Source organism: Vitis riparia, chromosome 18 (genome assembly GCF_004353265.1).
Source record: "Vitis riparia cultivar Riparia Gloire de Montpellier isolate 1030 chromosome 18, EGFV_Vit.rip_1.0, whole genome shotgun sequence".
In the NCBI taxonomy this organism is placed as follows: domain Eukaryota; kingdom Viridiplantae; phylum Streptophyta; class Magnoliopsida; order Vitales; family Vitaceae; genus Vitis; species Vitis riparia.
In genome coordinates, this window is record NC_048448.1 from 1,170,001 (window position 1) to 1,188,194 (window position 18,194).

The 18,194-nt window shown below is 37.1% G+C and overlaps 2 protein-coding genes across 2 annotated transcripts; one reads left to right on the top strand and one right to left on the bottom strand.

Moving 5' to 3' along the window:
• The first annotated feature begins 1,358 nt into the window (after positions 1 to 1,358).
• On the top strand, positions 1,359 to 12,260 carry LOC117907213 (serine/threonine-protein kinase BSK1-like). The gene is made up of 9 exons (XM_034820668.1): positions 1,359 to 1,938; positions 2,066 to 2,201; positions 3,656 to 3,789; positions 4,002 to 4,107; positions 6,235 to 6,320; positions 10,435 to 10,623; positions 11,029 to 11,193; positions 11,278 to 11,391; positions 11,817 to 12,260. The coding sequence occupies exons 1-9, from the start codon at positions 1,597 to 1,599 to the stop codon at positions 12,069 to 12,071; spliced, it is 1,527 nt and encodes a 508-aa protein (XP_034676559.1). The 5' UTR covers positions 1,359 to 1,596; the 3' UTR covers positions 12,072 to 12,260.
• Positions 12,181 to 15,299, bottom strand: LOC117907212 (ATP-dependent zinc metalloprotease FTSH, chloroplastic). Its single transcript, XM_034820667.1, has 5 exons — positions 13,924 to 15,299; positions 13,337 to 13,583; positions 13,054 to 13,237; positions 12,655 to 12,826; positions 12,181 to 12,553 (listed from the first exon to the last, which is right to left on the bottom strand). Exons 1-5 carry the CDS (start codon positions 15,217 to 15,219, stop codon positions 12,332 to 12,334), a joined length of 2,121 nt encoding a protein of 706 aa, XP_034676558.1. The 5' UTR covers positions 15,220 to 15,299; the 3' UTR covers positions 12,181 to 12,331.
• Between the last annotated feature and the right edge of the window lie 2,895 nt (positions 15,300 to 18,194).

Below are 18,194 nucleotides of genomic sequence, written 5' to 3' on the forward strand. Positions count from 1 at the left end.
ATTATATCTTGCAGTACTAGTAATTGGTCGACAATAACAAATTTGTCATTTGATTAGTTATTTGAACAACGAGAAAATAATTTCAAGTATGATCTTTAATGCTAATATGATATATGAGGTGGGAACTTCTCTTTTAGAGCAAAAATTATAGTAGCTCTTCGAGGATATAAGTGATCACTCCCTATAAAAAACTAATAAGAAAAAAAATGTTTTTAGAATGTGCATAAGTTTTTATTTGAAAAATATAGTTATGGTCAAAAGACTCAATGAGGTATTAAATGCGAAGGTAAGAAACTCCACCCGTTCTACATATTACAATTCTAAAAAAAAAAAAAAAAAAAAATATTTTGATCACATGAAATGACAAGATATGAAAAAAGTATGAATAACAAAATATCAGAAATATCATGAAATGGAGCGGGATGATGGAATGATGATAAGAATTCCCTATATCACTATTTTTATAAATCAAAATATATGATTAAAAAATAATATTTATTTTATAATAATCAAAATACTAATAATATTTGATTCTCTTAATTTAGGAAATGATATTTATTTCTTTAACTTTATGATATTTATTATTTCTTTATTTTTATAGTTCACAATGCATTATTGTATAATTTTTTGAAAAAAAAAAAAAAATGATTGACAAATTATCAAATTCTTTAAAAAAATAAAGGAATATATGACATAAATCTTTATAGTAAAATAATGAATTATATAATATCTATTTAAAATTTATTTTTAAAAATAGTCTTTGAATATAAAAAAAAATTCAAAATTTTAAAATCATACTTAAAAAATTAAAATAAATTTTAATAATTTATTTTAGATTAATTTTTTAGAATGAATTTAAGGTATTTTTAGATTTTTTAAAGTATTTTTTACAAAATAAGTACATAATACTATTTTCATGTACAATAAATTTAAAATATTAATTTTTTTACATCTGTTTTTTCAAATAAAATTTCAAAATTATTTTTAAAAACTAATTTACGAAATATTTCCAAACACCTCTACATTTCTTATGGGTTATTTGTATTTAGTCGCCATGTTGTATTAAAATTTATGACTTCATGCCCTTGAGTCATGAATACCTCATTGCGATAAATGCGTCCAAGTCAAATGGGGTCATAGGACGATCTCAATGCACCAACGGTCTCTTAGATATTCCGTGAAACCATAGGCGGCGTTGAAATCGGATTTTATCGTACAGCGAGAAGCTAGATTAAACGAGATATTCGTAAGGCGAGAAAGACAAAATTACCCTCAATTAAAACGACAACACGTTTGAAGTAGTGGAAAGCAAAATACAGGGAGTTTTGTCAGTGCGAAAAGCCGAGAAAAAGAAAGAAGAAGAAATAGATTTCCAATTTTTCCATTTCCATCGTCCTTCTCCTTTAGATCTCTTTCTCTTCTCTTTCTCTTACTTTCTCTCTCTTATCATGTCACACGCGCAAATATACGGAGATACACTCTTTCTCTTTCTCTAGAATATATTGTCTTCTATGTGACCTCGTTTGCTCCAGAGCTTAGTTGGGTTGGGTTGGGTTGAGTTGGATTCGGTTCGGACGGAGCCGACACGGCGGAGTCATGGGCTGTTGCCAATCATCGCTGTTCAAGCGAACTCGCTCGGACAAGGACAGATATCCCCAGACGACTGGTTTGAACCACACGCCGCCGTCTAATGGCACTGACGCTGCCGCCGCAGGTGTCGGAGATGGGGGCGGAGGAGCTGGCGGAGTGCCAGCTTTCTCGGAGTTCTCGCTCGCGGACCTCAAGGCCGCCACGAACAACTTTAGCTCCGACTTTATCGTGTCCGAGAGCGGAGAGAAGGCCCCCAACGTGGTTTACAAGGGCCGCCTCCAGAACCGGAGGTGGATCGCGGTGAAGAAGTTTACCAAATTGGCCTGGCCCGATCCTAAGCAGTTCGCGGTACTGGATTGACCTCTTTTGTCGTGTAGCACTTGTTTTTGTTTTTGTTTTATTTTTGTTTTTGGGTTTTTAGGGTTTCGGTTTTTTAGGGTTTAATGCGTAATTATTGTTGAGTTTTGGGTGGCAGGACGAAGCATGGGGCGTTGGGAAGCTGAGACATAGAAGACTTGCGAATTTGATTGGGTACTGCTGCGATGGTGATGAGAGGCTGCTTGTGGCTGAGTATATGCCGAACGATACTCTTGCGAAGCATCTATTCCACTGTATGTGCTGTTTGGGTTGAATTTGTTTTTGATAATGCATTTATTGGTTTGAATGTTGATTGCTCCTTGTTTGGTTGCCGAGAAACTGAGGAAAAGTAAAGAAAACCAAATGTTGGCGCCATTCCTAAGATAAGCAAGCTTAGACACAGTATTGCTTATGCCAATTGGGGATCATTCGATCAAAACTTCATATATATTTATGAGTTTGATCAAAACTTAAAATATTGTGAACAAACATTGTTATTTGCGATGTTGTTTGGTTACCACAGAGCTTTAAGTCATGTGATTATAGTATATGTGCTTGTACGAAACTAGGGATTTAGAGAAATGCTTTGCACTTCAGCAGTCCTGGGATTAAGATTGGGTTTATGGAATTAGAATCAGTAAAATAAAGACTAGAAATAAGGGAATAGTGAGAAGTGGAAGGCAGCAGATGCCCAAAAGCTACTGCTTTTGTTATTTTGGATCTGACATATGTCACAGGGGATAGGTGAGATACTAAAGAGGAAGCTATTTATCAAATTAGACACTATGAATAAAATGGAGTACTTATGCATTGTTTTGTGATCACTGATCATTAAATACCTGAGAAGTTAAAGGTTAACGAATGGCTACTGAGGAGGAAACTCTTTATTAATGTGAATTGTGATAAATAGGGTTTTGTGATCATTAAATACCTATAAGGTTGAAGGCTGATAGAACGGTCATGAGTCCACCAATGTTCTATGGAATAGCCATGTCAAAAGCTGATATTTGGATCAGGAAAATGAGGATATCTGAATAAGGGTGCTGAGTTGGGTTACAGGTACTGGTAGAAAAAGCATGAGTATGTAATGAATGCAATCATGAAAAACTGAGAATTACAAATAATTTTGAGCAGTTGCAGTCCATGTCTTTGTTGGGACAGAAGAGAATAATGTGAGCTGTCTTGGTTTTGTCAATACTTGAAAAACTATAGCTTTTGCTCCTCTTGAGGATTCTTATGCATCGACGATAATGGAAAATTTGAGACTAACCTAAAAAAGTGTGGAGAGGGAAAAAATTCTGTGAATTGTGATTAGTAGCGAAGGCATTTCAAGTGTTTTACATCTTTATTACGAATTTTAGTCAAGCATCAAGTTATTGCATTCTTTCGTGATTTCATTAGGAGCTTTGTCCTAGATAACATCCTTGTTCTATCTTTTGGTGTTATTTTGTTCTTTGAGGTTGGCAACACCTATCTTGTCCATTAGTTTAGGGCCAAGAACATGTTTCTTTTCATCTAGTTCTTGCTCATATCTGTGGTTATCTTACTCTATCTATCCATCTTATTTTTTTCTGCTTATTATGTTAGCATATTCATATATGTATTACCTTCATTTGATTTTTAGAAGCAATAATTCATTTTCGAAGTTTTGGCATGAATTTAGTATTGATCGTATGAAAATAAATTCAGCTGTGTGCTTATTTGACAGGGGAGAACCAAACAATCGAGTGGGCAATGCGTTTAAGAGTTGCTCTATATATTGCTGAAGCATTAGATTATTGTAGTGCCGAAGGGCGGCCATTGTACCATGACTTGAATGCTTACAGGGTTCTCTTTGATGAGGTATTGTAACAGAACTCTTATCTCAAGTTTAAGTATTTATCATCTTCTATTGTCTACAAGCACTGACGTGAGTTTTTCGCTTACACTTTCATTAGGGTGATTCTATTTCTTTTAACCAGTAGACATTTTCCTGGTTGTATTGAAATAAAACTATCTGGAGACCAATTAGTAGTAATAGCAACAAGTGGTAACTTATTGGTTGGTTTTAGCAGAATGGTGATCCACGGCTTTCTTGCTTTGGTATGATGAAAAATAGCAGAGATGGAAAAAGTTACAGCACAAATCTTGCCTATACACCTCCTGAGTATCTAAGAAATGGTAAAGAATCAATTGTTCTTTTTTGAATTCTCACTTGTATTATTATTATTTTTATTTTTTTATGGATATTAGTGTATTGTACTTGTTGTGTTTCATTTGATCAATATAATGTGTTTATAAGAGAAAAGGTTATGCTCCTGATCCTGATAAATCTTGCCTCATTCTTGGACCTCTTCAGCATGAGTTCAAAATGGGAATATGAAGCTATCCCTAAAGTGGTCCTGTGGAATATGTTCTTTGATTTGATGAAAAGATGCTGTTTCGAAGTTCCATTGGACAATTGGAGGTCCTAACACACTGTTATATGTTATCCTTGCTAACGTTTCATGGGATAACATATTCAGTTTCACTACTTCAACAGGGAGGTTGGATGTGGTTGTCCAGGTTTTTGGAATTTATCATGGGCGAAATCCATGCATTCAGCTGAGGTGCAACCTTAGATGTTTGTGTCCATGAATTATAGATTCTACTTGTTAAGGATCTGTGGAGTGGTAACCAGAAAATGAATAATAAGTTGCTGGATAATGTAGTCCCAAATACACTGGATTTATAGGAGTTCGACTAAAGATGGGATCTTTTACTGTTGGTTTGTGAATGCATTATGTATTCACTTGCCAGAGATCTGTTAGTATATTGCTTATTCAGTGACCTGATGTTGATTGATGAAACTAGGGAGTGGATAGATGCAAAACTAGAATTATAATGACTGGTAGCTAGATAGGCTTTAAATTAAGTAGGACCAACTTATAATCTATTGAATAGTTATCAAAATGTAGGTAAGATCAATGTGGCTGAGATAACCCTAAGAGTATGTTTAGAAAGTGTGATCCTACAACCCCAATTTAGATTTTAGGGCCTATTTGAGAACATTTATCAAATATTTTTCAAAAACATTTCTCAGTTGTTTTTAAGATGGGAAATCAAATGGGGAAAACAATTTTCTTGTCTTATTCTCCATCAAGGTATTGTACTCATGTACAATACAAAAGTTCTTATAGTATTCTCCATATTTTCAACTGTTTCTCATACACTCTACAAAAAACACTTGAACATGCTTCAAATTTGTTTTTAAAAACAACCCATTTCAGAACAAATTTTTGAAAAAAAAAATGTTTTTAGTAAAAATTGTCAAACATGTGTTTTTTAAGTTAGAAAATTATTTTCTATTCTTTAGAACAAAAAATTGTTTCAAGAATAGTTTCCAAATAGCCTTCTTAGGGCATGGCTCGGTGGTAAGGGCGAGTGTCGGGATGTGGGGTAGAGGCAATATGGTCTCAGGTTCGATTCTTGGCATTAGTAATCCCTGGATTATCCAGTGTTGGTTATGGTAGGCATGGTTAGTATCCCTAGGTTTAGGTCCCCTTGGGGAGTTTGAAGGGCTCTACTATGGAAGGCTCCTTGGTTGCCCCCACCCCACAACACCAAAAAAGGAATAGTTTTCAAATAGGTTCTTATGTAATTAAGAATATCTAAGCCCAGGTTTATTGAGGGTATTAAATATTTGTCTCCATTGAATTAATTTTGGATTTTAACAGGTTTGTTTTGGTCTAGATTTGGTAGACTATAGTAAGAGGACCAGGATGAGAAGTGGTAAACTCTGGATAGGATTTAAGTAAAACCTGTCTAGGGTGGAGTGCCTTCTTTAGGCTTCGTGGCTGTCTGCTAGAATATAGTGAGTAACCTGGTTTAGTTTTCCATGTTGTCTGACAAACACACATACATGGTGCCTGTAATTTTATTACTACACTGATATGGAATGATAAAACCCTGTGGGCTAACTACCAAGTGGTGTGATCAGGAGCAGAACTTTAAATTGTGTTATACATCAAGGTTTGAACATTGAAGCATGTGCATAAGCTAATTATATGTATCGTTGATATGTGACAAGAGACTGCTATTTGTGATGGATGCTGATGGTGCCTCACCCATTTATGCATCCACCCTGCAAGTATGAGTATGACATGTATTTCATTTATTTAGTGTGCTGGTCAGTTGCCTCACATGACTGCCTGTTACTCATTTTATTGGCAAGGTGTTTTATATTGATGTAAAGTGATGTTCGCTTGCATGGTTGTCTGCTTTGTCACCAATACATCCTGCAATAACTACATTATATGTATGTTGTAGGAAGGGTTACTCCTGAAAGTGTTATCTTCAGCTTTGGGACTGTCCTTCTGGATCTCCTTAGTGGAAAGCATATTCCTCCAAGTCATGTAAGTGTTTTGTGATGTTATACATTGTGTGTGCGTGTGTGTGTGTGTGTTGTGAATCTCTGCTTTTTATGGTTACATGCTATTGTTCTCCAATTGAACTTCTCAAATTCTAGGGCATTGGAGCCCCACAATAGGAGTTCTCTTGAAGGAAAGATATTGTCAGCTTTGAAGTGCTTCATACTACAAAATGTTGGAGTTAAGAAGCCACTTGCTTTTCTTCATGGATTATTACTGCTAACCTTTTTGGCTTTGCTTTTAGTTGATCTTCAGTTTTTTATTAATCGGACTTACCCATCTTTAGTCATAATAATTAACATAAGGAAACATTGTTTTTCTTTTACCTATTGCTTCCTGCTCTTCTTTTATTGCTTTTATATAACCTAGGAATTGCTTGGAAAAAATTAACATTCATTTCATTGCTATTCTTTTACCTATCCTGATCCTGCCTGATGATGAGAAAACCCCTCCAAAGCTAGTCCAATCTTAAGTCTTAACGGAGAGAGAATAAAATGAGGGAGGCAAGGTTCTATTGTGGGGGCAGAGGAAAACTATAGCAAACAGAAGCACATGGTGCTCGAATAGATTTCATTGTAAACACCTAACTCTAAAACTTAACACTAGTTAAAAAGAAAAAAATCTGGATCCAAATGATTCTTAGTGGTTCTTGTGAAGAAAATAGCAGTACAATGAGCGCATAAAGCTTGGGCTCCTACTCGATGTCTTGTACTTTATATCGCCTTGTGTTTTTTATATTTAGTTTCCATGTTAAATTTTGTACAAGGCAAAGTAGCTTTATGTTTTTTACAATCAAATCAAGGAAAAAAAAGAAATAAAATTATCATATTTCAAGTGTTGTGAAGTTTGGTGTTTCCATGAGGATTATGTTGTGGTCTAAACTTTATGATGTGTTATGATGGTGTCCAATTCCGAATTTGCCATGTTTCTTAACATGGTGTTTTTAACTTTCCTCAAGGTTTTTTTCTATGGCACAACATATTGATGCTAAAGCATTTGTTTGGTAGGAGCAATATTTGTGGGGTCCAAAATGGACTTAATGTTCATTCTTAAGAGGAGGGGAATGGATTGTTTTTTCTTTTGCAAGGTTGCTCTATAAAGAGGAGTGAACTATTCTACAAGTTGGTAAATGAAAAGGAAAGAGTCCTCTTCCAACTAGAGTGCTTTCATCACTTCTTGAGGTAGAGTGGGTTACCCTACCCCCAACATCTCTCTTAAGAGAAGGTTTCCCTCTTTCCATCTTTCTTAAAGAATGAACAAGCCCTTTCTTTAATCTATTTCCTATGACCCTCCAAAGGCCTAAACTCATTACTTTCCTCAAGGTGCTTTTTCTATGACACGATATTTTGATGCTAACAGACTTTCCCAAGTTTGGAGCAATGCTTGGAGGGCCCAAAAATGGACTTGGTGCTTGTTCTTAAGGTTGGGGAACTTTCTTTGCAACTGTGCCTCATAAAGAGGGTTGGAATTATCCTACAAGTTGGTAAGTAAGGGGAAAGAATCCTTTTCCAGGGAGGTAAGGGGGAGTTTTTCTGTCATTTGTCAAGCGCTCCCATCGCTAACATCTCTGTCAAGGAAAAAGGTTTCCCTTTTCATCCTTTTAAGAGTAGGGAGGGCCCCTTTCTTTATGTCATCTTCTTAAGTGTTTTTTCTATGGCACAAGATGTTGATACTAACACACTTGCCTATGTTTGGAGCAGGGCTTGTGAGGTCCCAAGTGAACTTAGGGTACCTCGTTGGTGGGCTCCACCCTTAATATCTTGGATTGTCTTGAGAGTTTTGATTTGGTGGTTACAGGTGGAGGCTTGTTGGGGCAAAGCTTTGGAAGTAATATTTTGGCTAGATTGATGGTTTATGGAGCCTAAAATTGGCTTAGTGTAGCTTGACCCTTGATAACTAAGATTGTCTTGAGAGTTTCAGTTTGGTGTTACGGTTGGAGGCTTGTTGAGACAAGTTTTGGAAATATATTAAGTTCTATGGCTAGATTGAGAGGAAGAGGGGCCAATTAGAATTCTAATAGGAGTCAAATTTTCACCTTCTTCTTGCCAACAGTTTCTGCTGCACCAAGTCTCAAAAACTCATTGTTGGCTGGACCAATGCCCCCCTTCTAGAATATCCCCTTGCTATCCCTGTAGAAGTGGTGTAAGAGAGGTTACTTTTGCAAAGAGGAACTCTGGAGTCTTAGACCGCTGAAACGAAATTCTACAAGGATGGTTGGCTTTTCACTTGGGTTCTTCAATCCCCTATGTCCATTAATATACTCTCCGGCCCCTCTTTCCTTGTATTCCTTCCACTCTTCCCTTAAACAATGGTACATCACTTTTTAAATGGCTATGCTCTTATCCTTTGGCTATTGCTAACAGGATGCAAATTATAAAATGCTAACTTTGGATGCCTGTCCTGTTGTTATTAGTATAACTTTATCACAAAGATTACATATTGTGAGTATTAACAATTGTTGTTCTTGTTGCCCTTTTCTAATATATTTCTGTGCGTTTATCTATCAAAAAAAAAAAAAACAATTGTTGTTCTTGTTCTCTGTATAGAAAAAATGACCATATCTTGGAGGCCTTAGAGTGGTAATGGCTTTATGACAGCTTTAGAGGGTTTGTTTTCTAGTGAATGAGTTTGGCTATAGGACCACCAAGGATGCAAATATAAAGATTTATCACTGAAATTTCAGCGAAAAATCTTGTTTCGATCCAATTGTCAATCTCCATTTTTTTCATGATTTTTCGTGATGTGTCATTGATATTCTAGCGATTTTCCACACTTCTCCATGCCATGCACTGCCCTTCTCCACTCCATGCGCCAAACTTAAAAACCATCATGAATAATTAAATATAAATTTGTAAATAAAATTATAAATATTTTTAAATAAAAAACAATCATATTTTTATATCCTTGAATATATCTAAATTAGATACATAATGATTTTAGTATTTAATATGTTTTCAAGTGTTGTATATTATTGTCAAATGCAAATTTTATCTTTCATATATATATATATATATATATATATAAAATAAAATAATTTTTATATATGTATTATTGCTTATTTTTTTTCATTTATTGGATTTTTTTAAACATTTCTACAAGTTTTGATCAATTTCTAGATATTTTCCAATGTTTCCGTATAATCTAACCACCGATATTTCCTCAATTTCTAATATTTTAATCCTTGAGTACCACTACCATCATCTTATTTAAATGTTTGTGAATGATTTTATTTTGCTAATGGAGTATATTGGGCCTGTTTTGTTTTTAGATGGATGCATAATGGATTTGAGCTCATGGAATAGTTATTTCCTTTGCAAACAGCCTCTAAAACTTGTGTATTGGATTTTGGATTGTCAAAACACATATCATTTGAGGTATTATCTTCAATATGGTTGTCATGGTGATAAGATGCAATTGAACTTACTTTTGATTGGGGAGATGTGATGTTGGTTACAAAACAAGTCCTTCCCTCCACTTGCTTTTGCAAATCTGAATGAAAGTGCGTTTAACAGTGTTTTTATTTGAAGTGTTTTCTCTGGAAGCATTTTTAAGAGAATCACCTATCAAGTGTTTCTTTAGAAAACACCACAAATGATTTTTCAACATTAAAAATGATTTTTCAAAGTTTAAAAGTGTTTCCTAAATTTTGTTAAATATCTGTTTTTTTTACAAAAACACTGCCAAACGGATTCTGAATCTACTTTGACTGTTTTCTCAAGCTCACTAGTTTGTCCCATTTTGCCATCCCTCTTTACTCAACATATCTAAAATTTAACAGAATAGAGCAGTTGGATATGTGTTGTCCACCATCTTAAATGGTCAGGAGGAAGGGGCTGTATAATGAATGTTTGTGGGTTTTGTCAATTCCAAATATAGTTTTGTTCGTTTTAAGGGGCAACAGAATAATTGATTCAACTTCCTTATGGGAGAAACAAACATAAGTTTATAATAATTACATTATGTGTTGTTACCTTTACTAGCCAATGGCCCAGATCTATTATATTTGCTGAAATAGAAGCTAATGATTGGAAGTTTGATTTTTTTTTTCTAATATAAATTTTGGTGTATTAAATTTAATGTGATTGTTTTTGGTGTCCAGGCTCTGGATATGATACGGGGTAAAAATATTCCCCTATTAATGGATTCACATTTGGAAGGAAACTTCTCAACTGAGGAGGCAACTGTGGTTTTTGAGCTTGCCTCACAATGCTTGCAGTATGAACCTAGGGAGCGGCCAAGTCCTAGAAACCTTGTTGAGACGCTTGCGCCACTTCAAAATAAACCGGATGTAATTTCTCTCATCTATGCTTTCTTCCTTTCAAACATTTGCAATTGTTCTTGTCCCATGGTTCATATGTTCACATTGGTGCTATTATTTTTGGTGGGTTTCATGTGAAAATTTTCAACACAGTTTGATTTATTTACTCTTTCATATTACCGGTTAAGTTTCTGGTCTCTTGGTTTTATCTTGCAATTTACTTGTGTTCCCACTCCTTTCTGCATTTTTCTTCATTCCAAAATGCACTTTCAGGTATTCTATTCCAAGTAGAAATTGTATGTCGAATATGTTTCTCCGGTAGTATGTTAATTCTCCGCATGCTGACACTTTCTGTTTATTTAGTTGCTGCACTTATAAGAGTACATAGTGTCTGCTTTTCCTTAGGTCCTAATGAACATAATTTTTTGATTGCAGGTCCCATCTTATGTGATGCTTGGAATTCCAAAGCACGAGGAGGCACCTCCTACACCACAACACCCTCTTTCTCCAATGGGTGATGCCTGTACACGAATGGACCTCACAGCTATCCATCAGATTTTAGTAATGACACACTATAAAGATGATGAAGGAACCAATGAGGTACTTGATTTCTACAGATGTAGGTTTGCAGATCCCCATCTTTAATTCTATGCTAAATTCTTTAAATGTATGTGGATAATGCAGTTATCTTTCCAAGAATGGACACAACAAATGAGAGATATGCTTGAGGCAAGAAAGCGTGGGGACTTAGCATTCCGTGACAAAGATTTTAAAACAGCCATAGATTGTTATTCGCAGGTATGTATGTTGCTGGTTTTGGCCTCAGGAAAAATATTGATAGATACAGATCGTGACATGCCAGATTGATTATACTGGACTCTCCAAATTGATGATTAAAAAGTTTACTCTTATTGCCTGCACCAGAGGGCTAAATAAATTAGCAAATTAGAATCCGGGCGTCCAACATATTTTCAGCCGTCTAGGATTTTTGTTGTGAAGTTATGTTGAATATCACTCTTCTCAGCTTCATTTTATTAACTGGGGATCAACATATTAAATCTCCTCACCCCCAATTCATTTTAAAAGGGAAAAAATAAGGATAACAAAAAAGCCAAGTGATTCTCTCTTGTGATGCTTGTGGAGATGGATGAGTTAAATAGAAACTTGATCTTGTTGTGATGCTTCTGTGCTTATATCATTTCATACTGTTTCTATATTTCCAGTTTATAGATGTGGGAACCATGGTATCCCCAACTGTTTATGCACGGCGGAGTCTTTGCTATCTTCTCTGTGATCAACCCGATACCGCCCTCCGGGATGCAATGCAAGCACAATGTGTCTATCCAGACTGGTCAACTGCCTTCTACATGCAGGCAGTTGCCCTGGCCAAGCTAGACATGCACAAGGATGCAGCTGACATGTTGAATGAAGCTGCAGCACTTGAAGAAAAACGGCAACGGGGCGGGAGAGGATCCTGAAACCAAATCCTGTAATATTCTTTAATAATTATGCTCAAATCAATTGCTATTGTTGTTGTAACAGAAAAAAAAAAAAAAAAAAAAAAAACGTATTGCTTTTAGTATGATCTGATGGGAATATCACCCAAAGGTGTATGATAGACAGATGCTTGTTCTTTTACAAGATTCATGCTGATTTTTTTTCCCAAATTTTGTGTACATATATGTATGTGGAATGGAATTACAATACAACATGATTTTGAGGGTTGAAAGGAGTGCAATTAAGCAACGAATAATTCAGCCTTGCCATCAATAAAGAGACTCATGAACTCTTCTCCATCCACGGTTTCCTTCTCGATGAGGAGTTGTGCAAGCTTGTGGAGGATGTCAATATGAGTTGTCATGATCTGCTTGGCCCTTGAATATGCCTTCTCCACCAACTCCCTCACTTCCGCATCCACTATATCTGCAGTTGCCATGGAATAGTCTTTCTGCGATGACATCTGCCATTTGAAACACCAAAAATGTTCAATCTTGGTAAGGTGATGAATCGCATGGGACTCCACACTTGGGGAGAGCAAAATATCTTAAAATATGTTCCTACCTGTTGACCTAAGAATGGATTTCCACCAGGTCCACCAATGGCAACTTGTCCAATCTTTTTGCTGAACCCAAATCTCTCCACCATCTGCCTGGCCACCCGTGAAACTTGCATAAAGTCATTGGATGCCCCTGTTGTTACATTATCCTCTCCAAATATTACCTCTTCTGCAACCCTGCATTAGTGATGACCAAGAGATGATTCTTTTGTTAATTGAGGTAATAGATTGTTGATGGGTAACCCCATATCAACTGAACAAGCCCAATATAATAGGATTTATATACTCTTTCAAGCACATTTTCATCTGCAGATATGATTCTCACAAAATTGCCTTCTTAAAAGACACTACGAACTATAACACAACCACCTGTGGGGTCCTGGAGATGGGATTAAGCAACTAACCTTCCACCCAGTGCAACAGCCATCTGATTCTCCAGGTAACTTCTACTGTACAGTCCAGACTCGAGTCTCTCTTCACTTGGAGCAAAAAAGGTAAGACCACCTGCTTGGCCACGGGGAATGATGGATATCTTGGCCACAGGATCATATTCAGGCATAAGTGCACCGACCAATGCATGCCCAGCCTCTGCAAATTCAAGTGCAAATACATAAAGAGTTAAAACACCCAAAACAATAACAAGCATCAGAGACCTGTACAAAGCTTGTGTTGTTCTCTTTTATGTACCATGATAGGCAACTAATTTCTTCTTCTCGTCTGAGACCACAGCATTTTTCTTCTCTGGCCCAGCAATTATCCTCTCCAGGGCATCAGATATCTCATCCTTGCTTATCTCCTTGAGGTCACGCCTAGCTGCGAGGATGGCTGCCTCATTCATCAGGTTCTGCAAGTCAGCCCCTGTGAAGCCTGGGGTCCTTCTCGCAATCTTTTCAAAGTCTACATCCTTGGCTAGTGCCTTCCCTCTTGAGTGCACCTGTCATACAGAAATATCAATGGTTGCAACATTATCAGCCAAAAGAAACTCTTCTCTGACCAAAAATCATCAATGAACTTTCATAAATGTATGGTCATTCAATAGGGATCATCAACCCAATATCAATAAGCCCTGTTTGAGAAGGCTCGTATAAATAACACCTAGCATGGGGGATTCAATTAACCCAGATTCATCACCAAAAAACATATTAGAATAAACAAAAACCATAACATAGAACCGAATTTCCATACAGCGCATTTTGATTCTAAAATCTGTGTGACGACACCAACCACAAGCAGCAAATGAATAAGCAATAAGCAGGGTTTGTGAATAAACTAACCTGAAGGATCTTAACTCTACCAGCAACATCAGGCCTATCCACAGTAACCTGTCGATCGAACCTCCCAGGCCTTAGCAATGCAGAATCAAGAACGTCTGGTCTATTAGTGGCAGCCAATACAATGACACCTGAATTTCCGGAGAATCCATCCATCTCTGTCAACAGCTGATTAATGGTTTGCTCTCTCTCATCATTCCCACCTCCAAGACCTGCCCCTCTCTGCCTCCCCACTGCATCAATTTCATCAATGAACACAATGCAGGGTGCCTTTGATTTTGCCTTCTCAAACAAGTCCCGGACTCTGGATGCTCCCACTCCTACAAACAATTCAACGAATTCAGAGGCTGCGCACGAGAAGAATGGCACACCTGCTTCTCCGGCCACTGCTCTGGCCAGTAGGGTCTTGCCGGTTCCGGGTGGTCCAACCAAAAGACAACCCTTGGGAATTTTGGCTCCCAGGGCGGTGTACTTATCAGGGTTTTTCAAGAAATCGACAACCTCCTGCAGCTCCAGTTTTGCCTGATCGGCTCCGGCGACATCTGCGAATGTAACGCCGGTCTCTGGAACCTCCTGGAACTTGGATTTGGACCGTCCAAAATCCATTGGCCCGCCCAGTCCGCCGGGGCCGCCAGGACCTCCTTGGGCACGACGAAAGAGAAAGAAAAGTCCAGCGAAGGCGAGGAACGGGAACAGCAAATTGCCGATAAAATTGAAGAGGCCATTGCCGGAATCGCCCTCTGAAACCGATATATCGACGCCGTTCATGGCTAAAATGTCGATGAGGTCGGGGTCATTGGGGACGATAACGGTGGCCCGACGACCATCGACGGCGGTGAGTTGGAGGGCCGAGCCATCTTTGCTGAACCGAACTCGCTCCACTTTCCCCTTCTTCACCGCATTCAAGAACTCGCTGTACCGCCATTGACTACCTTCTGGGAGGTCAGACTGCGTTTGGGGTTTAGGGGCTGTGAGAAGAAGATTCTGAGCAAAGGGTGAGGAGTTTGAGGGGCTGGGTTTAGTGGGTTGGGCTTCGATTACAGGGGGCGGAACAGGTGGTGTAGCGTTGTCTACTGCGAGGGCTTGTGGGGCGAGAGACGAGGCGATTATGGCAGCCAGAGCGGCCTTAGATGGCAATTCTGATCTGGGTTTTCCATTGAGAATCGATCGAGTCACATCAAACCTTCTTCTAGAAAACAACTGCAGAGGAATTGAGGATTTGCTTGTCTTGGGCGTTGGAATCCTATTGCCAAACAGGGTTGAAGAGAGTAAGGGGTTTGTGGTAGAAGAAGAAGCCATAGTTATCCACCCTCTATCCTGCTTTTTCTACTGCGAGCGCTTGGAGGCTTCACCCAATACTGGAGTCTGCTTGGAAGGAGTTGTAATGTGTAATTGGGAATTTAAATAATTTAATTTGGGTTTTTTGAGGGTTTTATTTTCCTTATATTTCTGTATAAAAAGTTAAAAACGCAAGTGTGGCTTCAACCCATGCCCTGCATTTGGATGTTGGTTGTGTTGCTGCTGTTGCATCATCGTGTCTTCATAATATCCAATCATTTTGTAAGCGTTGGTAGATATTTCTTTCTATTTCTTCCGTTTCATTTGACGGGGAAATCTCTGGAAATTAGATTTTGGACTTTTGGGAAGTATATTAATTTTTGAGGTTACGGGAGGAGGTGGACTACCAACAGCTGCATCCGAGTTCTCAGTTCTCACCGGGCCCATGTTATGACAAGGAAATGGGTTCACACTTGAGTCATGGAAGCCCAACAACATTTCAAATAAAATAATAGTGGGAATCATTGGGTCCATTGTCGAGGCCCCCGTCCAAAGGCCCATGTTGGGAGATCCCCTTCCTGGATCGAGGCCAAGCTCGTTTCATGAGATAAAAAGGTGGCCATGAGCTGCGGTTTTACTGTTCACAACAAAACACCCTATGCATGAGTTGCCAGCCAGCCAGCCAGCCAGCCAAGGAGAAGGCTTAAACATTAGGCTCTAGGAGAAGGTTAGACTGTCTGTTCAACTCTAAACCAATTGAGTAATTGACTGTGATTGCATTTCTTCTCAACAAGCACACTACATCTTTGGAGGCTATTATTCAGCATTGACGCATTGCTCTGGGAGGCGTTGAAGCAGGCCACTCGTGCACTACATGTTACTGACTGACCTTTAATATACTTAATACTCCTTCAATGGAAGGAGCATCAGTCTAATGAGATTAGGAGGATGGATTCCTGGCGTCATTTTGCTTCCCTATTTGTCCTTGGTGGAGAAGGGCTGGCTTAAGCATTGTTGAGGGCATTGTGTCGGAAATGAAGGAACAAGAGCTAGAGCCATCAGTACCGAGAAGAAAAGGTTAGAGAATTTGGTCACACAAATAATGCTCAAGACTTAATGATCTCTAAAATGAAGGTAATTAGGGATGGATTAGAGCATGTTTTTAGATGATAAAAACAGAGGGTCTGTTTGACAACTATTTTTTTGAACAGTTTTATGTTTTTCAAAATTAAAAAAAAATTAAAAAACACATTTGACAGTTAAAAACTATTTTCTGTTTTTTTTTTCTCTAAAAATATAAAATATGATGTTTTTGAATAACATCTTTTAGTTGTTTTTTTAAAGTTGTTTTAAAAATAATTATATAAACATGTATAAAAATGAAGCCATAGACATAAAAATTATTTTAAAAAATATTAAAAACAAGTTAAAAAAACATTCCAAGTTTTTAAATAGACTTTTATTTTGCAAAACATCATAAAACAATTTTCAAAAACTGTTCTTAAAAACTATTTTTCAAAACCGTTTTTGAAAACAATTACCAAATAAGATCAAAGTCTCCCTTCTCAACATTCTCAACCAGTAGTTTATGATCCCTTGAATGATGTTTGAACTGGTTATTTCCAATGGCATCACAATTTTTTAGAGAGATTGCCTATGGAGTTCACCTATAATTTTTTTTTTTTTTAATGTAAATGAGATTATACACATCACATATCTATACAAATATATTTAAATTAATTACTGACATTATTTACATGGCCAATTTTCTATTCCAATGATGAATTCTAAACTTTTATCTTTATCATCTTAAGATAATTTTGAATAGCTAACTTATGAGATCTATAATTCAGACATGGAAGTGTTACTTTTTAAGTGAGACTGGTCAAAAAGTACCAGTAGTGACTGAAGCATTATGATCATTATAACAAGCAACCTTTTTTCCCCAAAAATTTTTACAAAAAGAAAAGGCAGTTCATCTCTCTATTGCTACTAACAATTTGAGAACCTTTAAAAAAACAAAACAAAAAAAATGGGAGTAAAATCCAAACATAACCATCCAACTTGAACTGACCCGTGTGTCAAGATTCTGGTTGTTCCTCTTCCATTCCCATAGAAAGCTGAAATATAAAATGTTAAGAGAAGAAGGATATACCACACTTCATGCCTGCAATTAAACCGAGAAAATTATAATGTCAATACCATAAGAGTTTGTGTTATAGATCTTAAATGCATGATAATAGACATATTATGCAACCTATTTATCTAAATTTTCTCAATTGATATTTTTTACTCCTAAAAGGAAACAATCAAAGGGAGGAGGAATTGAAAACCAATTCACAAAAACTAAACAGATAGTTTATGACAATTTGATATATACACAATACATAGACTACTAATTTATATCAAGCTCAAGGCTGTCAAGAATCGAGTTGTTTCCAAATACCAGGCAAGGTTGATTGAGTTGTGCATGTATATTAGTTTTTATAACGCCAAGGGGAGAACCGATAATAACAATGATAAAGGCCAATCAGGTGAAACCTAAGCAGATGATCAATCTCCTGAACTCATAAAGATCAAACACATGGAATACCAACTATTTTAAATTGAGCTTAGGCCTGTCAAGATTCCACTTGTTCTAAAAACTGTATATGGCATGGACATCAGGGCAATTCACATGATAAGATTCAAATCAAATTAATTATCATGAGATGGTTTTCTTGTGTCTGGGATTCATGGTAGCATAGTAAGAGATATTCATTGTGCGCCTCAATATTTTATTCCCATTTGGGTATTTCTTACAGGTAATATTCTTTTACAGGTCTGACAAAGATGAGAAATTGCTGGAACTGTTGGAACCACCACAGGACAGCCAAATGAAAGGGAAGATGCGATTCTTTATGTTTCTACCGTTCTTCTATACATTCAAGCTATAGGGGGTTGGTCCAGACATGTACCACTCAAAATCAAGTTGCACAACCACATTGGTGAAATGC